At 51.3% G+C, this 18,318-nt stretch overlaps 1 protein-coding gene across 3 annotated transcripts in view; it reads right to left on the reverse strand.

The window, feature by feature from the left end:
- SSBP3 (single stranded DNA binding protein 3) overlaps positions 1-10,289 on the reverse strand; it is a 165,323-nt gene extending 155,034 nt beyond the window's left edge. For 2 of the 3 annotated variants that reach the window (XM_020987836.2, XM_020987834.2), the window contains exons 1-4: positions 9,752-10,289; positions 8,334-8,406; positions 8,058-8,119; positions 4,341-4,425 (exon numbers count right to left, since the gene is read on the reverse strand). In XM_020987836.2, the coding sequence (XP_020843495.1) occupies positions 4,341-4,425; positions 8,058-8,119; positions 8,334-8,406; positions 9,752-9,807 (276 nt within the window). In that variant the 5' untranslated portion in view covers positions 9,808-10,289. The remainder of the gene's footprint in view (positions 1-4,340; positions 4,426-8,057; positions 8,120-8,333; positions 8,407-9,751) is intronic. The other variant, XM_020987835.2, reaches the window with a different exon arrangement.
- Positions 10,290-18,318: the final 8,029 nt, after the last annotated feature.

An 18,318-nucleotide genomic window follows, 5' to 3' on the forward strand; every position in this document is an offset into this window, starting at 1 on the left:
GAGAAACGCAACAGAAAGTTGAGGTTTGGGGGTTTTTTTCCCCTCTAGATTCAAACAACTTTTTTTAAAAAATTAAATTAAACCTACAGCGCTACCAGCAAGAGCCTGCAAGGGCTCAACCTGCCTCTCACTCCAACCCCTGGACGAGGAGCCACACCAGCCCAGTCTTCAACTCCCTCCTCCGCCACTCTGGCCACTGGGAACCCACTTGGCAAAACGTCCACTTAGCACAAAAGAAGCCAGAGATTAAGGGCAGGTCATTTGATTAAGAGAGGTCATTTAGCCCCGTCCTTATTTTACCGATGAGGAAACTGAGGCCCAGAGAACTTCAGGGACTCGTCCAAGGTCACAGAGCCACTAAGTACCAGATCTGAGCGGAGGTGTTTCCCCATCTGTGCTCCACTGCCTTCCTGTGCCTAAGGGAGATAGTAGGATCAGCCTTAGACCCGCCTGGAAGGGAGTGCCCGAGTCATTGGGGCCCAACCGCCTTCATTTTAGAGGTGAGCAGACAGAGAGGAAAAGACTTAACCAAGTTCATTCTTCACGGTGACCAGGAACCAAAGTTTATTCTCACTGTCTTCCCTCTCAGTGGACAGCGGCACAGAAGGACGTCGAACAGTTCACACCAGCAGCCTGATCCCAACTCTTGGAACCCCTGGGAGGAAGCCAGAAGGCCTGAAGCCTTCTGAGGCCAACTGGGCCCAGGCCTCCCCTCCAGCATCTGGATTTTTCTGAACCAAATCCCTTCTGTCCCAGAGATCACAGAATGATAACAAGTAAAAAGCCAGAAGTGACTTCAATGGTCATCCTTTCCAGCTCCTTTTACAGAAAGGGAAACTGAGGTCCAGAGAGGAGAAATTCTTGGTCACATAGCGAGAAGGGCTACATTGCACTATACTCTGAGAGCCCTGCATCACCGTGGGCCACAGCTCCTCAGTTTCTAACGCTGGCTAATGATGACGATGATGATGATGAAGATGACAGCAATCCAGACGGATCAGATGGGAATGAGGGGATCAATGAATCCGACAAAGCGGGAGTTTCTCTCCCACCACTGTTTTCCTACAACACCAACTTAGAGCTACCAGAGCACTGATCGAGAACTCAACGGAGCCCAGTCCAGCCCGTCCCTTTAGAGAGGGAGGAAAGCTGAGGTTCCGAGTCAGGAAGCAAGCTAAGCTGGCCAGGGTGACCCCTCCAGAGCTGGGACTAGAACCCAGGCTTCCTGACTCAGGCCAGGGCCTCCCCCACACCCCCACACACTGCTTTCAGCCTGGAGCACATGCTGAGCACGCAAGGCACCAGACGTGGCACCGTGGCACGAGGGGTTTGGAGAGGGGGGAGGGAAGGGAAGACGGCGATGGGGAGGGGGTGGGGGGGGTGAGACAAGGTGGAGGAAGGAGGCGAGATGGAGGGCGGACACACAGGCTCCCTGCCCTCAAGGATCTTACATTCTCTTCCACAGAGGAGGAAACCAGATCAGTGAACTCACATTAGCCAACTTGCTGGGTGAGCTGAAGCAAATTGCCTAATGTGAGTTAACTGTTCTAGTTATCGGAATTCAGTCTTCGAATCCCCGGCCGGGCCCTCCGTCCCAGAGCTGCTTCCTGCTTAGCGGCTTCTCTCTCAGGAGCGCGGCTCACACGTTCGGCCAGTCGTTACTGAAAACCTTCTAGGGTGCAAGGCCCTTGAGGAGCTCGTGGTTGGAGAAATGAGACAGCACACACTCACGCACACAAGGGGGGTGGAGGAGGGTAGCGATCACTGACATAAGACACAGCAAAACACTTAAGTGAAAAATGCCAAATGGGGAAGACAGACAACTTCAGGACAAGACGGGGGTTGGAATGGTCAAGGAAGAAGGCATCATGGCGGAGGGGAGGCTTGTGCTGGGGCTTGAAGGATGATCAGGAGGACAGGGAGGAAGGAGGAGGGAGAAGGGGAAATGACCCAAGGCCAAGCACAGAGGCAGGAAGGTCGCAGGGTGGAGGCAGGAGATAGGAAAGGGAGGGCAGCGAGGAGGCCAGTCTGGGCTACAGCTGAAGTTGTGTGTCGAAGCTTGGATGGGACGGAACCACAGAACCTTAGAACGGCAACAGACCTCAGGGAAGCTGGGGCCCAAAGGGGACCAGGAGGAAAATACCCTCCTCTGGCCAATGAGTGGTGAGCCAGCAGCCACAAGCTGAACCAAGTCACAGCCCCAGGGGCTCTGTCCTGCAGATGGATAATGGAGAACCATCGGAAGAACTCTGATCGAGAGGAGGGGACGCAGAAAGCAGTTATTTTTTTTTGGAAGACCGACCTGGTGAGTTAGCTCAGAAATGATGGATGTTAGGGGTCTATTATGCCAAGACCCTGAAGTGGGGAGAACAGTGAAGGGAAAGGCCAGGCTTAGGGAATACTTCTGCTTTCAACGTTCTGCCCTCTATTAGACTCTAAGCTCCTTGAGGACAGGGACTCTCTTTGTATCCCCAGTGCTTGCCACATTGCATTGTTAGTTAACAATCCTTAGACAAGCATTCGCTCATTGACCTGACCTGACAGGCCAAGCCAAGTCCACCATGGAGACCATGGATGGCCTACAGCTATCTCCAGCCCTCATCGCTGCCCAAAAGGGGAACTGCATCGGAGAATGACTCAGAGTTCTGGGAAGCGGAGGCTTTGCACTCCTCATTTGTAACATAAATGTTTTGAGCTAGGTCTCTTCCATGCTAACATTCTGATTCTATGCCCTGGCATGCTCAATGGACTGCCATGTTATTTCAATATGGCAGCCTGGACCATATAGCAAGGCCTGTGCTTTTAGTACTAATTTTGCTGTTAGACATAGATCCAAAGTGCCTAGACACTGACTGCTTTCACACCAAGAGACTCACATTCATTAGGACATGCTGTGGGAAAACACACTGAAGTCAGCAAACCCAAGGACCCTCCAACTTTGGAGGTACAGGCAGAACCAAGTGGGACAACAGCTCCAGTAGATTAGCCAGTCGGGCCTCGTTAGCCTTCCCCATTCACACTCTCTAGCCACAAGAGCCCGAAACAACCAATATAACCAATGAACCCAAGGTTTTCCCAGGAGAACCACAGTCCCGGTCAACCGGTCTCACATCAGCCTTTTCACCACCAAACCTGACTTTACCCGATCTCTGGCCTATCCCAAGGAGAAATAAGCAGGACTCCAATTCACTCCAAGGAACAATGGAGTTGTTCTCCCCCCCGCCCTGGTCCAATCTCACCTCCCAGAACACTGCTCGTAACCGATGGGTCATCATCATTCTCCAAACACTCTATTCTGAGACAGAAGAACTTTCCATGAAAGGATCTGAGTTCCCCAATACTGGGCTCTAGTTCTTTTTCTAGATGCTTTTGCCCATGTCTAAAACTCCAGCTTCCTTAAGACCGGGCAGTCAAGAGCGGCCATTGGAAAGATGGCCCTCTCCTCTCCACCACAGAATCGAGGCCTGACGCCTCGGACTTCCCCTCACAGAGCCATTCAACAAAAGCCAATGGAAAGGAGGCACCCTAATGCACCCAACCAACCACTCTGGAGCCATCTCCCCATGAACAAACATCGATTAAGCACCTACTATATTCCGTGTCCTTCACATAACACTCACCTCCAGGCTCAACAGAAAGTAAGAATCAACAGAATGCCTAAAACCTCTTCCCTCATCCACCAAAAAAAGCCTAACCAATCAGCTCGTCAAGGTTTGAGTTGGGACCAGAGACACCAAAGGAACTTTCTGGGGGAAGGGGGAACGTCTCTTAGTCAGACCGTAATCCTTAAGTACCTCATTCAAGGAAGAGACCAGTTTGGAGGACATAAGAGGAACCCGAAAAAGCTAGATCAATATTTTTGAGACTGGATTATCAGGCAAACTACTTATGTCCCAGGACAAACATTTCAACCAGGGAGCAGACAACATAACCCTCCCTCTTCTCCTCTAACTCAACTGTGCTCGGACAGCACTCCTTTCCTCACAGCCCGCTCCCTCACATCACTTCCAGAAACACAAACTTGAGGCTTGTTTTGGCGGTGTTTTTAAAGAAAAAAGCCATCACGTTTATTGGAAAGCCAGGCAAGGGGCACAGGGCCCACTCTGAGGCCGCCCTCTCACCTGGCGGAGAACACATTCAGACTTATTCCCACCATTACACCATGTCGACAACGTCGGCGATGATGGACCAATCCCCAAGGCAGAACGCTGTTAGGTTTGGGGGAGTGAGGGAGGAGGGGGGAAAGGGAGAGCGCCAGACCTCTGCCAGCTTTGCATCCTCCAGAAGTCCGAGTTACCCAACCCTGTAATTATCACTCGGATTAAAAATTGGTTACTCACGTAATCGTGAAAGGCCTTGGCTTCACTCGAATGCTCACAAGTGTCTCGTCTCTCGGGAGCAGCACAGTAAAGGTCCCAGAAAACACTGCAGGATAGAAAAATCAGATCCAATACAGTTACTAACAACCCCTCGGTACTACCCCCCACCCACCCTGTACAGACACACACTGAGTCCAGAAAACAAATTCCCAATAGAAAAATAACAAATAACACACAAGCGTGGCTTGGTGGCAAGATCTGACTCTGGAATCAGAGGATGGGGGGCAAAATTCCACCTCTGATGATGACTAGGCTAGGACTCAGTTTCCTTCTCTGTAAAATGGGGTTGTTGTAGATGCCTCCAGTGGTCCCTTATGGTCCTGTGTCTAGAACGCTATGATATCCCACATGGATACCATTTATGAAGCTCCAAAGGTACAGGAGCCATTATCATCCTTATTTCACAGAGGATGAAACTGAGGAACTTTATCCACGACCTCGATTTGAATTCCAGCTCTGCCACCTTGTGTGACTTTGGGCAAGTCAATTCCCCATTCCAGGCTTCCTTTTTCAACTTTAAAACAAAGGAGTGAGTCTCTCTAAGCATTAACCTTGGGCCAGTCACACTAAAAGTCAAGCAACTTGAGAAAGTCACCAGAAGTTAAGACTAGAAACCCCTTGAGGGCAGACTGTGTTGTTGAGCTTCTCTTTGAATCCCCAGGGCTTAAGGCAGAGCCCGGCCGTGTAAGTAGATGATTAATAAATGTTCACTGATTGAGAGACTCAGCGAGAATGGAGTTTAGATTGAAACTCAAGTTCCCTCTGACTTCATGCATCCAATACTTCTTCCCCATCCCAATTCTGGGCCTCAGTTTCCCAATCTGTAAAAAAGAGGGAGTTGGCTAGATAGCAAGTACGCTCCCTACATCTAAGATCCTTTGACACCGTAGACTCAAGCCCAGCTACTCACACAAAATCACCCCCAACACACTGTCGCCGCCTCCTCCCAAGACAGCAGTTTTTGTAAAGCAAAAATTATGGCATCTTGAGACATTTTAAAAGGCACAAATCGGCACGTGACAGAGCGAACAATGATGAAGGCGGAAGGAGGGCAGAGTCACTGAAGGAGGCCTAAGTCTCAACCCCAGCCTCCAGCCCCCACCCCACCCCCACATAATGGCTCTGCAGGGAAGGACTGGAGGCCAGAAGCACTTCTCCCACCCACCCACCCACCCACCCAAGAATGCATACCAATTACCCAGAGAGGTTCTCATGGCAACCAGGTATTTCTCCCTTTTATGGTGAAACAGTAAAAGTCCTGGCAAGTTCTAGGCCAGGAATCTGAAACAGGTGTAGTTCCAAGAAACAGAACAAGTAGAATTTTCCTTTCCTAAGTCACTCAAGGCATCTCCCCCACCCCCCAAATTTTAAAAATCTTTAGGCTCCCAATGGGAAAGCCTTAGGAAATAATCTGGTCTGAGCCATTCATTTTAACAGGAGGAAATGGAAGATTGGAAAGGTCCATGGATAGATGAAGGAAGACAATAATGATGATAATAACAACAGACATTTATATGGTACTGTAAAAAACCTTCACATAGATTATTTCTTTGATCCTCCAAAGTTTTACGATCTAAGTGCAATAATGATCTCCATTTTACAGATGAGGAAACTGAGGTCCACAGAATGACTTGCCCAGGGTCACACAGCTAGTTATTGTCTGCAAGTGGATTTGAACTCAGGCTCTGCTGACTCCAAATCCAGTATCTATCTGCCACACCATCTCAAAGAAACACAGCAGATATTATCAGCCTTTATCATGGGTCCTTTTCAAAGGTTTTGCTGAATAGATGCTACTTTCACCAGTGGCTGGGACTACATGCCCAGTTAGGTACACAGTGCTCAAAAAAAAAAAATCCCTGTGGTTACTAACAGCCAGCCCAAAAAGAAAAAAAAACGTGAGAGAGAGAGCGAAAACAGATAGAACACCAAGTGAAGTCAGCACCACCCCTGGCGTGCCCATCCAGCCTGGTGAGGCTGGAAACTGCACAGCCCCCGGGCCACACCTGTGCACCTCGCCTCCAGGGGAGGTGCCTGAAGGGAAGAACAGGAAAAAGCAGGTTCACAACCTGATGGAAGAGGGGGAAGGGAGGGCAAGGCAGCAGAGGCCAGGATTTGGTCTCCAGACTCAGGAACGGCACTTTCTATGTGCAAGGCCCCCCAGTCCTGCTAGATCAACCTCTGCCTCCCTCAAAACAAGCCTGGCTCTTTCCCTGCCCCCCAAAATGCTGCTGCTTCTTAAAGTGAGGACCACGAAGACTAGTTCTGAAATCCGGAAAAATCATTTCCAACTCATTTCTCTGTAGCCGTTCCCACAGGTGGTCACGCCTGCCTGCTCAACAGAACTTCCGATTGGAGTTTGGGGCTTCCACCCTCCCCACATTCCACTATCCCCACTGATAAGGGTTGGAGAGAGGGGAGAGTTGGCCAGGCTGGGGAGTCAGTGGGATTTCTGAAAATGTCACTGCCAATAAGGAGTCTCCCCCACTCCCCATATCAGAGATGAAATACTATGACATCACAAAATGTCACACTGTTTTTCCATGAGATAGAGAGAGAGGCTTTCATGGACTAGAGGACAGGGAGATGGGGTATCAAGAATTGGGAGGACTTGGGTTCCAACTCCCATACAAGCTGGCCAAGTGACCCTGGGGCAAAACTTAACCTCCCCATGACCCTGGGCACCCCTGGGTAGAGGGGGAGGGCCCTCCCCAGTTGTCCATACTAAGGAAAGCATAAGGATGAAAACAACAACAAAATCTAAAATAATAACAAAGTGCCCAAGAATGGCTCAATTTCTTTTATTTTGGAATTTCCCCCAACTCCTTTTATTCAGGGGGCAAAAGGCTGACTACTCTCTCAGATATGAAGCCCCCAAAAGTTTTGTAGTGGTGCTGAAAATCTTTTGTGATAAAAATGAGTGCATCTGGCTGCTCTAGCTACTTAACCGAATAATTAAAAGGTAAATTAAATTCCCCTAAGACTTCAAGGTTTGCAGCAGGCTACAAACAAAATCTTCCTGGCTACCTAAAGAGGTTTCAGTAAAAAGTATCCCCACTACAAAATCCGGCTTCAGTCTGTCTGTCTGTAGTCTTTCTAACAGTTAAAGATGACGTCCTAGAATGCGGGGGCGACAACACTGGACAATCTAGTCTGGTCATTCTGAAGAATCAGAAGAGAAGGAAGCCATCCCTTCAGAAGGAAATATAACAGAGACAGACAGACAAGGAGAAAGAGAGAGGAGAGAAAAGGGAGGGAAGGAGGGGGGGGTGGGGAAGGCACACAAACACCCACAGGCATGGTCTAGGCTACAAGAATGACTAGGAGGAAGGGAGCAGGAGGCCCCTAGGTTGTAAACCAGACCTGGTGGTATTCTGCCCCACCCCCTCCCCCTTTAATTAAAGCAGTATGCAGAACTGCCTTTAAAAAAAAAAGAAACCCTTACATTTCCTCCCAGCCTCCAGCATTCCTGCTACACCTGGGGGGGGGGGTAGGGAAAAATGAAAGCTTCTCTCAAGCCCCCCAAAATCAGAAGCCTCAATTTCTTCACCTCTCAAGGAAATGGAGGAGAAGCCAGAACAGTGCCAAACTTTCTGTCCTCCCCCTTTCTTTGGGCCCGCGTCTAAGACTTGTTAGTATCACTGCTGTTCACATTAAAAAGCCGAGACACAAACTTACCACCACCACGAATGTAAAAACCCTGGCGGTTCTCCTAACGTGATATTTTTTTCCCATCGGATCTAGAAATAGGAAAAACAAAGAGAGAAGGGAGTTGGGTGTGGAGTGGGAACCTGGGGTTCACTCCCTCTGGGAGGGGGAGGGCTCAGAGACCAACTAGCAATAAATGGCAAAAGGTGATAAAAATTCAAAATGGTGCCCACCGTGGCTGCTTGGGAAAACAAAGGCTATCGGGATAATAGACGAGGGGGGGGTCCGGGATTCAAACGTACTCACCTCGGACAAAAAGGTCTGGGCTGACTTCTGGGCTCCCACGTGTAGCAAGTATTCATAGACATATAAAGCTAACCTGCAAGGGGGTGGGGGCAAAAGTTGAAGAAAAGTAATCAGTCAGGAAGGAGTCTCTTTCCTAGGACACCCAGCTACCCCCCTCCGTGGACTCCCTACCCACCCGTCCCTGTCGGATTGGAAAAAATGAGCGTCCTCTCTCCAAGTGGAATAAGAGGGGGGCCCCTACTGTTGCGAAGGTGAGCCCCAACGGGGCATCAAAAAAGCGAGCCCACTCTGGGCTCCCGTGTCCCGACCATGGGCTGGGTGCCGGACAAAACTCAATTGGCTAACTCTTCGGCCCGACCCGTCTCGGCTGGTCCCAGTGTTCCCAGCACCGGGGGCTGTCCAGCAAAAGGCCTGGGCTGCCAGGAAGGAGAGCGGACAGCCAGCCCCCTAAAACCCTGGAGGACTCGTTCAGGGGTCTTTGGGGTGCCCAGGCTTCGGGCATGTGTGCTAGAGGTGGGAAGAGCAGAGGCCAAGGCTGACCACCCTTCTCCAATAGCCCCCCAACCCACCCCCCAACTCCTCCCTCCAGCACACTAGAGACAGAAAGCAATAGTGGGGAGCGTCGGGGAGGGGGCTCTACGCTGGGTCAAGGCAGCAGGAAAGGTGCTGCGGCCCCCGGAACAAAGCCGCCAACACACTTCCCAGTGCACACTCTCTCTCTCTCTCTCTCTCTCTCTCTCTCTCTCTCTCTCTCACATACATACACACGCACGCACACACATGAAACACACACACACACACACACACACACACACACACACACACACACACACACACACACACACACACACACACACACACACACACACACACACACACACACACACACACACACACACACACCCCCCCACACCAAGGGACAGACAAAAGGAGGCATCCGGGCTGCAGAAATGCCCCCACCTGGGAACACGAGCCCCGCACTCTGCGCCCCTAGAGCCCGGACGCCCCTCCCCCCCTCGCGCTTGCCCCCAGCCCACCCCCGGCCCGGACGCCCCTTCCCGGGGCCCCAGGCTCCCGCTCCCGCTCGGGCTCCCGCTCCGGCTCCGGCTCCTCCTCCCTGCACTCCCAACAATAGAGGCTACGCTCGGAGCACGCTGGCGGCCCGGGGCAGGGAGCGGCGGCGGGGGCCCCGTCGGGCAGCGGCTGTTCGTCCGCCCGCCCGCCGGGCCCCGAGCTGCCCCTGCCCCGGCCCCAAGCTGCCCCTGCCCAGCCAGCCGGGCGCACGCCCCGCGCCGCGCCGCGCCTCGCCTCGCCGCTCCCCTCGGGCGGCAGCGGCAGCAGCAGCGGCAGCGGCCCGTCCGCCCCCTCCGGCGGCAGCAGCGGCAGCGGCCACGCCGACCCCCGCGGACCCCGCTTACTTTTCCCGAGCCTGCCCGTCCGAGGGCACCGCCGAGCCTTTGCCTTTGGCGAACATAGTGCGCGGCGAGGAGGGGACGCGGTCGTGGTCGTGCTCGTGGTCCCGCCGCCGCCGCCGCTCCGCTGGCCGCCTCCCGGGGCTCCCTCGCTCGAGCTCCCCGCCGCCGCCGCCCCGGCCCCGCTCGCCCCGTCTCTCTCCGGCTCGCTCGCTGGCTCCCGCCCCCCGGCCCGGCCCGGCCCGGTCCGGCTCCCGCTCCGGCGCCTTCCCTCGCTCAGTCCAGCTGTCAAAGCCTCAGCCCCGGCCTCGACCCCATCGCCCTGGGACGGTTCGGGCTCGGGCGGCTGCAGATGCTGCTGCTGCTGCCGCTGCCGCTGCTCCGGCCGCTGCTCCGGCTGCTCCGCTGCGCGGCTCGGTTCGCTCTGCACCTGCCCCTGCCTCCCTCCTTAGCGCTGGCTCCGCCGGGCTCGGGCTCGGGCTCGGCTCGGGTGGCTGCTCCGCCGCCGCCGCCGCCGCCGCCGCCGCCGCCGCCGCCGCTCTGCTGGGAAGCTCAACCGAACGTGGCTACCCGGGAGGATGGAACGCGGCGGGCGTCAACGTTCCACAATTGATCCGCGCCTCGGCCAATCGGCGCGGCCGGGGGCGGGCTCGCGAGCCAGCGGGGTGGCAACGTTGTGTGTGCTCGGGGACCGCCGCCGCCGCCGCAGCAGCCAGGCAGCAGTAGCAGCAACCAGGGAGGAGCAGCAGCAGCAGCCGCCGGGCAAGGCAGCCAGGCAAGGCGGGCAGGCAGGCCCCTCTGTGCTCGGCCTTTGCGCCTGTGTCTCCCGCTCCGGCTCCTGCTCAAAGCTGGGGACGCTGCTGCATGCCTGCCCCGTGGGGGGCCGCGCGTGGGCTCTTTAAAAATGAGAGCGAGGGAGAGAGAGAGAGAGAGAGAGAGAGCGAGAGAGAGAGAGCGAGAGAGAGGGAGAGAGAGAGGTGGGAGGGGGGCTCAGGGGTGGGGGAAGGGCTCTGCCCTCAGCGAGGGGGCTGTGCCGGTCCAAATCCGGGGGGCTAGGGCCCAGGGGAGCCGTTCCTTCGGGGCCACCTCCCCCCTGCCACCTACCCCCGCCCGATCCGGGCTTCTAGCTGAGCGAGGGAGGAGGGCTCCCTCCCCGCCTCCCCAGTGGAGGCGAGGGGGACACCGAGGCGGGAGGGCTGGAGTCCCCAAGCCGAGAGCTTCCTTGCCGACCATACACTAGCCATTCGCGAAACTTCAGTTGAACCACATTGGGGAAAAGGGGCCCCTTGCCATTGTGGGGGTGACCCAGGTGCACAATGGAAAACTGGGGAATGGGGGGAGAGATCTAGGAGAGATCCCCGGTCAAAAGAGAAAGCCACCAAAAGTCCAACCCGTGTGGATCTTACGAGATCAGAAACTGAAGTTGGGGGGCCTAAGGGGAATGCTCCCCCATTTCCAGAACTCCTTTTTTTTTTTAAGCGCGTTTCTCTTTAAATGTGATATAACACGAAGGGTCCTGTCTCTTTAAAAGAGTCGAGCTGAAAAAGCTGTGTAAGCGCTGATTGGCTGCCTCTTTGGATACATCTTTAGGGGAGCCTTGAAACTGTTAGCCTGGGTTGATTTTTTTTTTAACTGCGCTGTTCCAATAAACAAGTCACGCCCCTCCCCCTTACATGCCTATCACCAAACAATTAAAGTCTAGGTCAGTGTCCTGGGGAAAACACGTTTCAAGTAGAAGTCGAACCCAGATTTAAGCAAAATAAAGAAAATATTCTCCCCCTCCTCCTGCCTATTAAAGTTTACTTGCTAATTCTGTCTGTAAAGGGGTAGAAGGGCTTCTCCCTCCCCCCTCCCATATGCCAGCATCTGCATTGGTTTAAAAAGGAGGCTTTGGTGCTTAAATGTAGCAACCACCTCCCCCACATATGATGATCTGTCCCGACCTCTGGGTCCTAATCCTGACTTAATCCAATCCCTGCAGAGATGCAGAGCTGGCTGGAAAGGGAAGGACCTAAGAGGAGGGAGGCCCCCGGGTTGGGGACCGTGCAGAGATCTTTCAGTGGTGTGTGGGCGCCCCCAATTTAAAGGCTGTTCGGTTTTGTGAATGGAAGCTGGGGAGGCCGTGCAATTTCATTCCTTGTGGGTGGGAGAAAGGAGAGCAGAATCCTACTCTCCCTCCCCAGCCCCCCAGGCCGGTTCGTTTCTCTGGAGGACCCTTTAAAGTCCCTCTGAGCCCAGGTTCATTAAACTAGCCTGCCCTCAACCCCTCCCCCAACTGCTGAACTTCCTTCCTCCGGAGCTTGGTGGGCTAGTGATCGCCGGGAAGGCTGGCTGGTCTACCGCCCGTCTTGGCCTCTGCAGCCACTGAGCCGGCTAGCTCTGGGTGCAGGCTGGCTTCAGCAAGCCAGCCACAGAGCCTGTTTGCTTACACTGTTCTTCCTAGGGGCAAGGTGTCGGAGGGCTTCAGTGGATGAGTTTAAGTATAAAACAATAAAAGAAATTGCTATGTGCCTAGACTCGGTGTTTTCCAAGTGGCCTGAGGCCTCTCCTTCTTCACCTTAGGCTCCTAGATTCCTGCAGCGAGTCAGGGCTGGGAGGGACCTTAGCATCTCAAATGGTAAAGCTGGGAGGAACATTAGCGGGTAGTAGAGAGGACACAGAATGTCAGACAGGAAAGGGGTCTGAGACCACGGAATGGCAGAGCGGGGAGGGGCTTCAGAACATAGATTATTATGTTCTAATAACAGATCTAATAATAGATAATAATAATAGATTAGAACCGAGAGGGAGCCTAGAACACAGAACGTCCAAACTGGGAGTGACCTTAGAATTCTAGAATGCCAGGTTTGGAGAGACTTTAGAACATGGAATGTCCGGGCTGAAAGTGACCCTAAAATACAGAACGTCTTAGAATGCATGGAATGTTAAAATTGGAACCCAGAATGTCCCAGCTGAGAGGAACTCCCACATCTGTGAGATATACATACATACACATGTACATACACACACACACACACACACACACATATATACATATGTGCATATGCCTCAGTTACCTTCTCTGTAAATGGATTGTTCCAGATAAGCTCTAGATCCCTCAGAACTGGAAGCTCTAAGCTGCTATGATTTCTCCTCCTTTCTTCTTCCCACACCCCAATTAAATGACTGACAAGGGTGATCATGAAAACCGTTACTGGCATCTCTTCTGTTAGCACATCTGGCAGATTGGGGTGGATGGCATCCAGCATGCTGAGAGCCCTTGCCTGTTCCTGGGTCATCATGCCAGGCTTGGCTGGCCCTAGGCACGTGATGGTGAATGAGGTAGGCATACCCTAGAGGTGAAAAGGGAGAAAAGTCCCGGTATAAAGACCAGGCAGAGAAATGGGGCTGGGGAAGGGGGATGGGAGAGAGAAGGGAGGGAGCCAGCTTGGCTCCGGGGAGAGAAGCCCTGGGCTGAGATCTGAGAGAGATTTTGAGTTCTCTTTTGGCGCTGTCCCTGCTGGACTTTGTGATCTTGAGTAAGGTTATTTCACAACTCTGGGGCTCAGTTTCTTCATTTGTAAAAAAAAAGTTAGTTGCAGTTCTGCTTGCTTCCTTTTCCTTGAATATCCAATGTGCTAATATATATGGGCCTCAGTTTCTTCATCTGTAAAATAAGGAGGCTTCATTAGAAGATTTAAGCACTTTCTTCCTGTTCTTAACTTCATGGATATATGGGACACCCACTCCTTGAACAGAAAAGGCATCTTAGAACCATCAAGCCACAGAATGATAGGGTTGGAAGAGACCTTCAATTCCAGGGAGTGAAAGAAACTTGCTTAGGGCTATACATTAAGTTAGTGCTAGCCTGCCCCCTCCCCCCAAAAAAACATCTCTTTGCTGCTACCAGAGTGCCTACAGAGCAAGTAGGAGGGGGCAAGTGGTTAGGGTTGAGGACCTCGCCCAGTCCAAGAGCAAAGGGCTTCTCAAATATGGGCACCACTTAACAACATGGGAACCAGACAAAGAGAAATAGCTTCTCCCAAATTTACAGCCAGTTCCTTCCATGCTTCTTTCCTTCTCTCTCTCTAGTTTTGTTTCCTTCCTAACCTCCTTCCCCCTGTCCTTCCTTCATTTCCTTCACTCTTTTCTTTCACTTTTCCTCTGCCTCATCCCTTCTCCCTCTCCTGCCTTCCTTCCTTCCCTTCTTTCCTTTTCTTCCTCCTTCCTTCTCTCTAGCTCTTCCCTTATCTCCTTCTCTCCTTTCTTCATTTGCTCCCTCTTTCCTTCATTCCTTCTTTCCTTTCTTCTTTACCTCTCTTCCTTTTCTTTCCTTCATTCCTTCTCTTCCTTCTTCCTTTCTTCATTCTCTCTCCCACTTTTCTTTTTCTCTCTTTCGCTCTCCTTTCTTCTTTCCTACTCTCCTTTCTTCCCTCCCTCCTTCCTTTTCTAAATCAATCTTTTCCTCCCTTCTTCCCTCCCTCTCCATTTCCTTCCCTCTTTCCTTTTTTCATTCCCTCTTCCTTTTGTCTCTCATTCCTCTTCTCCCTTCTTCCCTCTCTCCCTATTTCCTTCCCTCTTTTTTCTTCCATTTCTCCCTCCCTCTTCTCCTTCCTTCCTTTTCTCTCCCATTCCTTCCATCCGCCCTTTGCCACCTTCCCATTTCTTTCTCTCTTCTCCTCCTTTCTTCTTCCTTTTTCCTTCCTTTCCATCTAGTCTCTTCACCAGCCACTTTAGGTGAAGGGGTGCAGTAGAGTGGGGGGGGGGGAGTTTATGTGGGAGAGCAGTTCCCTTGGTCCACCAGCTTATCCCTAGCATAGCCTGAAGTCACTGAGCCCATCTTAGGAGCTCCCAGCCTCCAAATGGAGCCAGCCCCTGGTGCCTACTGCTCTGGCCAGCCTGCAGTTTGCCCTGCCCCACGGAGGAAATGGAAGAAGCTCCCAGCTGGAAAGGAGCCAGTGCCTGTTTCAACATAAATATCTGAGACAGCCAGCAAAGAAGAAGGGGGAGGGGAATAGGGAGGAAAGGCTTGAGGTTCAAAATCCAAAGCACTTGAATGTTGCTTCCAAGAGGTGAGTCCCTGTCTGGGGACAGTTTATTGTGACACCATACTGTGGGGGAAGGGCACGAACTGAGGGTCAAAAGAACCAGCCTCAAGTCTCCCATGTACACCAGTTGCCTGACCTCTGGAAAGTCACTCAATCTCTGGCTTCATTTTGAGAGGCAGTGAGCTACAGTGGAATAAAGGCTAGTTTAGGAATGGGAGAACCTGAATTCCCATCTAGCCTCTGTCACTTACTATGCATGTGGGTGTGGACAACCAACTTAATCTCTCTCAGCCTCAGTTTCCTAATCTGTAAAATGATGAGATGGGATTATATGGTCTGCAAAATGCCCTTCAGCTCTAACTATATGATCCTATAATCCTTCTCTGTAAAGCCTAGACATTGAAATAGGTAGTGTCTAAGATCCCTCCTAGGTCCAAGCTACTTCTCTGAGCCTCAGTTTCCTCATCTGTAATAGGAATAGAATAATCCTCGTGTAAAGGTGGGGTTTTCAGCCTCCATATCAATTAATTTCCGATGTCTAGATTCAATCAAACAATCCAAAGTAAACAAGGTGTAAATAAGGCTATAATCAATTTGAAAGGATCATAAGGGTCATTGAATAAAAGCAGATGGCACCACAGAGGAAATATCTTATGATTGAAAGAATCAGGCACACTTTTGTACCTACATGTAATAGAGCGAACCAGTTCAAAATCTTTTATTCTAGAAGCGCATCGAGTGGTGGTCAAATCCAGTGGTGATGAACTTCTGAAAGGGAATCCATCTGCAGCCCCTCCAATTAATTTATCAGGTTATCACCCTGTGAAATTTGAAAGAATGGAACATCTGGGAATTCCCAGAAGCATTAGTAGCAGTGTCCCTGGAGCTGCAGCGGCTGACGGCAATATCTGTGTTGATATCCCCAGGACAAATGCACACCAAAGAAAGACAGCAGCACTTGTGGACCCTACGAGAGTACCACCCTCACAACCCAAAGAGAGCTACATCTAAGGGGAGCTTCATTCAGATTTCACAAAGAGAGAAGAGAAGTCCCAACAGCCAAGGGTTAGTGGAAGTGTACCCTTTGGCCTTATGTGCTCTTTCTGCTTGAAGATATTCCCCCCAGGGAATTTGTATACACAAGGAGAGAGTTAGCTCCTGGTTGGGAGTAGAATTTCTATAATCAGTGTCCTTGTTATTATTCCACCTTAGTAAATGTTCTTTTAAAAAGCTACTTAACTAAGGCTAATAATCTACATGGAACACACCCGATGGGGGCTCATGAATGACTCCACTGGAAATGAGTATGCTACCCTCTGGGCACCCATCCTAGTAACACAAGTAGTATTTGGAGAAGTAGCCCCAGAGGGGGTGCTACACTTGCAGGGTCCCTCACTGGGTGAGAATGCTTTGTAAACATTTAAAGCTTTTCATGTTTCCTTCCTGCCTTCCTGCCTTCCTCTCTCCCTTTCTTCCTTCCTTTCATCCTTCCTTTCTTGTCCCCCTTCCCCCTACCAATGCAGTGCAATGCTCTTAGAATACCATCTATTTACATTGTGTATGCATTGTGTGTATATAGTTGTTTTCACTGTTGTCTCCCCCACTAGACTGTGAACTCCTGCAGCACAAGGACCATATTTTTGCCTTTTTTTTTTTGTATCCCCACTGCTTAGAACAATGCCTGGCACATAGTAAGCACTTCATAAATACTTGCCTGAATGACTTTCTTCCTACGTTCCTGTTTTCCTCCCCTTTCTTTTCTCATTTTTCTTCCTTCTTTCTTTCCTTCCTTTCTACTTCCTTTCCTCAATCCCTCCTTCTCCTTTCTTCTTTCTAAGGTGACTTCCAACTCTAACATTGCAGTATTCTACATCTCTGAATCTCAGTTTCCTCATCTGTAAAGTGGGCATAAGAATGATTGCTATGAGGAGACCCCTTAGTAACTTCTATAGCCTGGTAAATTTTTTTAGCTCATCTTTAGGAAAAATCAAGAAATATAAGTTGCTGTTATTTCTCCAATTAATTCATGAGCCCTTAACTGCTAGAGCTGATTCAATTCAATTTAACAAAATCTGGTTCAGAGTTCACTGTGCCCAGCCCTGGTCTATGGGCTGTCAGAGATACAAAGGAGCTCCTGCCCTCACAGAGCTTCTCATCTGGTTGGAGAAACAGGATTCCCTTAAATGAATAATTGGGTTTCCAAATCTGGAGAAGAGCCTGACCTGGTCTCTGTCTTCACCTCTCTGAAGGGCTGTCATGAAAAACATGGAACACATGTCCCCCTGGCTCAGCTGCCTACTAGCTGTGTGACCTTGGACAAGTCATTTAACTTCTGCCTCCATTTCCTTGTATCTAGAGAACTCCCAGATGAGGAAATTCCCTCCACCAATGCTTTAAGAGCTGGGAAGTCAGGACCACGCCTAGAAAGGGGAATGAAACCGGGTCTGAGCCCCTCCCCAAGATGGAGACTTCAGGCAGAACTCAACCAAAACGGAGAAAGAGGGGTGAGTCTGAAGAGGGGTGGGTCTAAAGAGGGGTGGTCCAGGGGCAGCTAGGTGGCAGTGGATAGAGCACCAGCCCTGGATTCAGGAGGACCTGAGTTCAAATCCTGCCTCAGACACATAACACTTACTAGCTGTGTGACCCTGGGCAAGTCACTTAACCCCATTGCCTAGCCAAAAAAGAAAGAAAGAAAGAAAGAGGGATGGTCCAGGTTGGGAGTTGGGATAGTTAGACAAGGCAGCCCCAGGCCCAGGGAAATTCCAGGATGAGCCAGATAAGGAGCTAGAAACAGAGGCACAGAAAGTACAGACCTTCTGACCCCACATCTGACCCCAGGCTGTCCTCTAAATGCTGCCGTGAGAAGAGCTGGCATTTCCAAGGTACTTTAAAGTTTTCCACGCCCTTCACCCAGGTTACCTCCGCACAGGGACAGTCTCTCACATGCTGAACAGTTGAAGGACAGACAATGGTACGAACCTCTTCCAGCTCCATCTGCCAAGTGAGTGTCAGAGGTTGGATTTGAACCCAGGTGTCCTAACTCAATCCTGCACTCTACCCTAGCCCTTTTAGCCCAGCCCACTCACTTTCCAGTGGGAGAAAATGAGGCCCTGAGAGGGGAGGACGCACAGCTAAGAAATAGACACACTGCAAACTCTGGTTTCCTTCTGCTGCATCCTGAAAAAAAGAGAAGATAAGAACAGGTTAGGGGTGGGGAGGAGGGCAGCATAACCCAGTAGAAAAATTCAGAATTTAGAACCAGGAGAGACCTGGGTTCAAACCTTCACTCTGATGGTCACTAGCTCTGTGACCCTGGCCAGGTTATTTGACTTCCCTTTGCCTCCGTTTTCCCTTGTGTAAAATGGGAACAACAATATTTGTACCAGCTATCATAGAGGCTTTTTGTGAAGAAAGCACTTTCTTATACCTTGCAGGAGTATGGAGATGTGAACTGTTAGAAGAACCCTGAAGTGGGGAGCTCAGGCTTACCCTGCCCCTTTGATTCTTTTCCGATCAATCAGCGCCTGGAGGGGACACCAGGGAACA

The sequence above is a fragment of the Phascolarctos cinereus genome, unplaced genomic scaffold (genome assembly GCF_003287225.1).
Source record: "Phascolarctos cinereus isolate Bilbo 61053 unplaced genomic scaffold, phaCin_HiC Scaffold_5;HRSCAF=322, whole genome shotgun sequence".
Taxonomy (NCBI): domain Eukaryota; kingdom Metazoa; phylum Chordata; class Mammalia; order Diprotodontia; family Phascolarctidae; genus Phascolarctos; species Phascolarctos cinereus.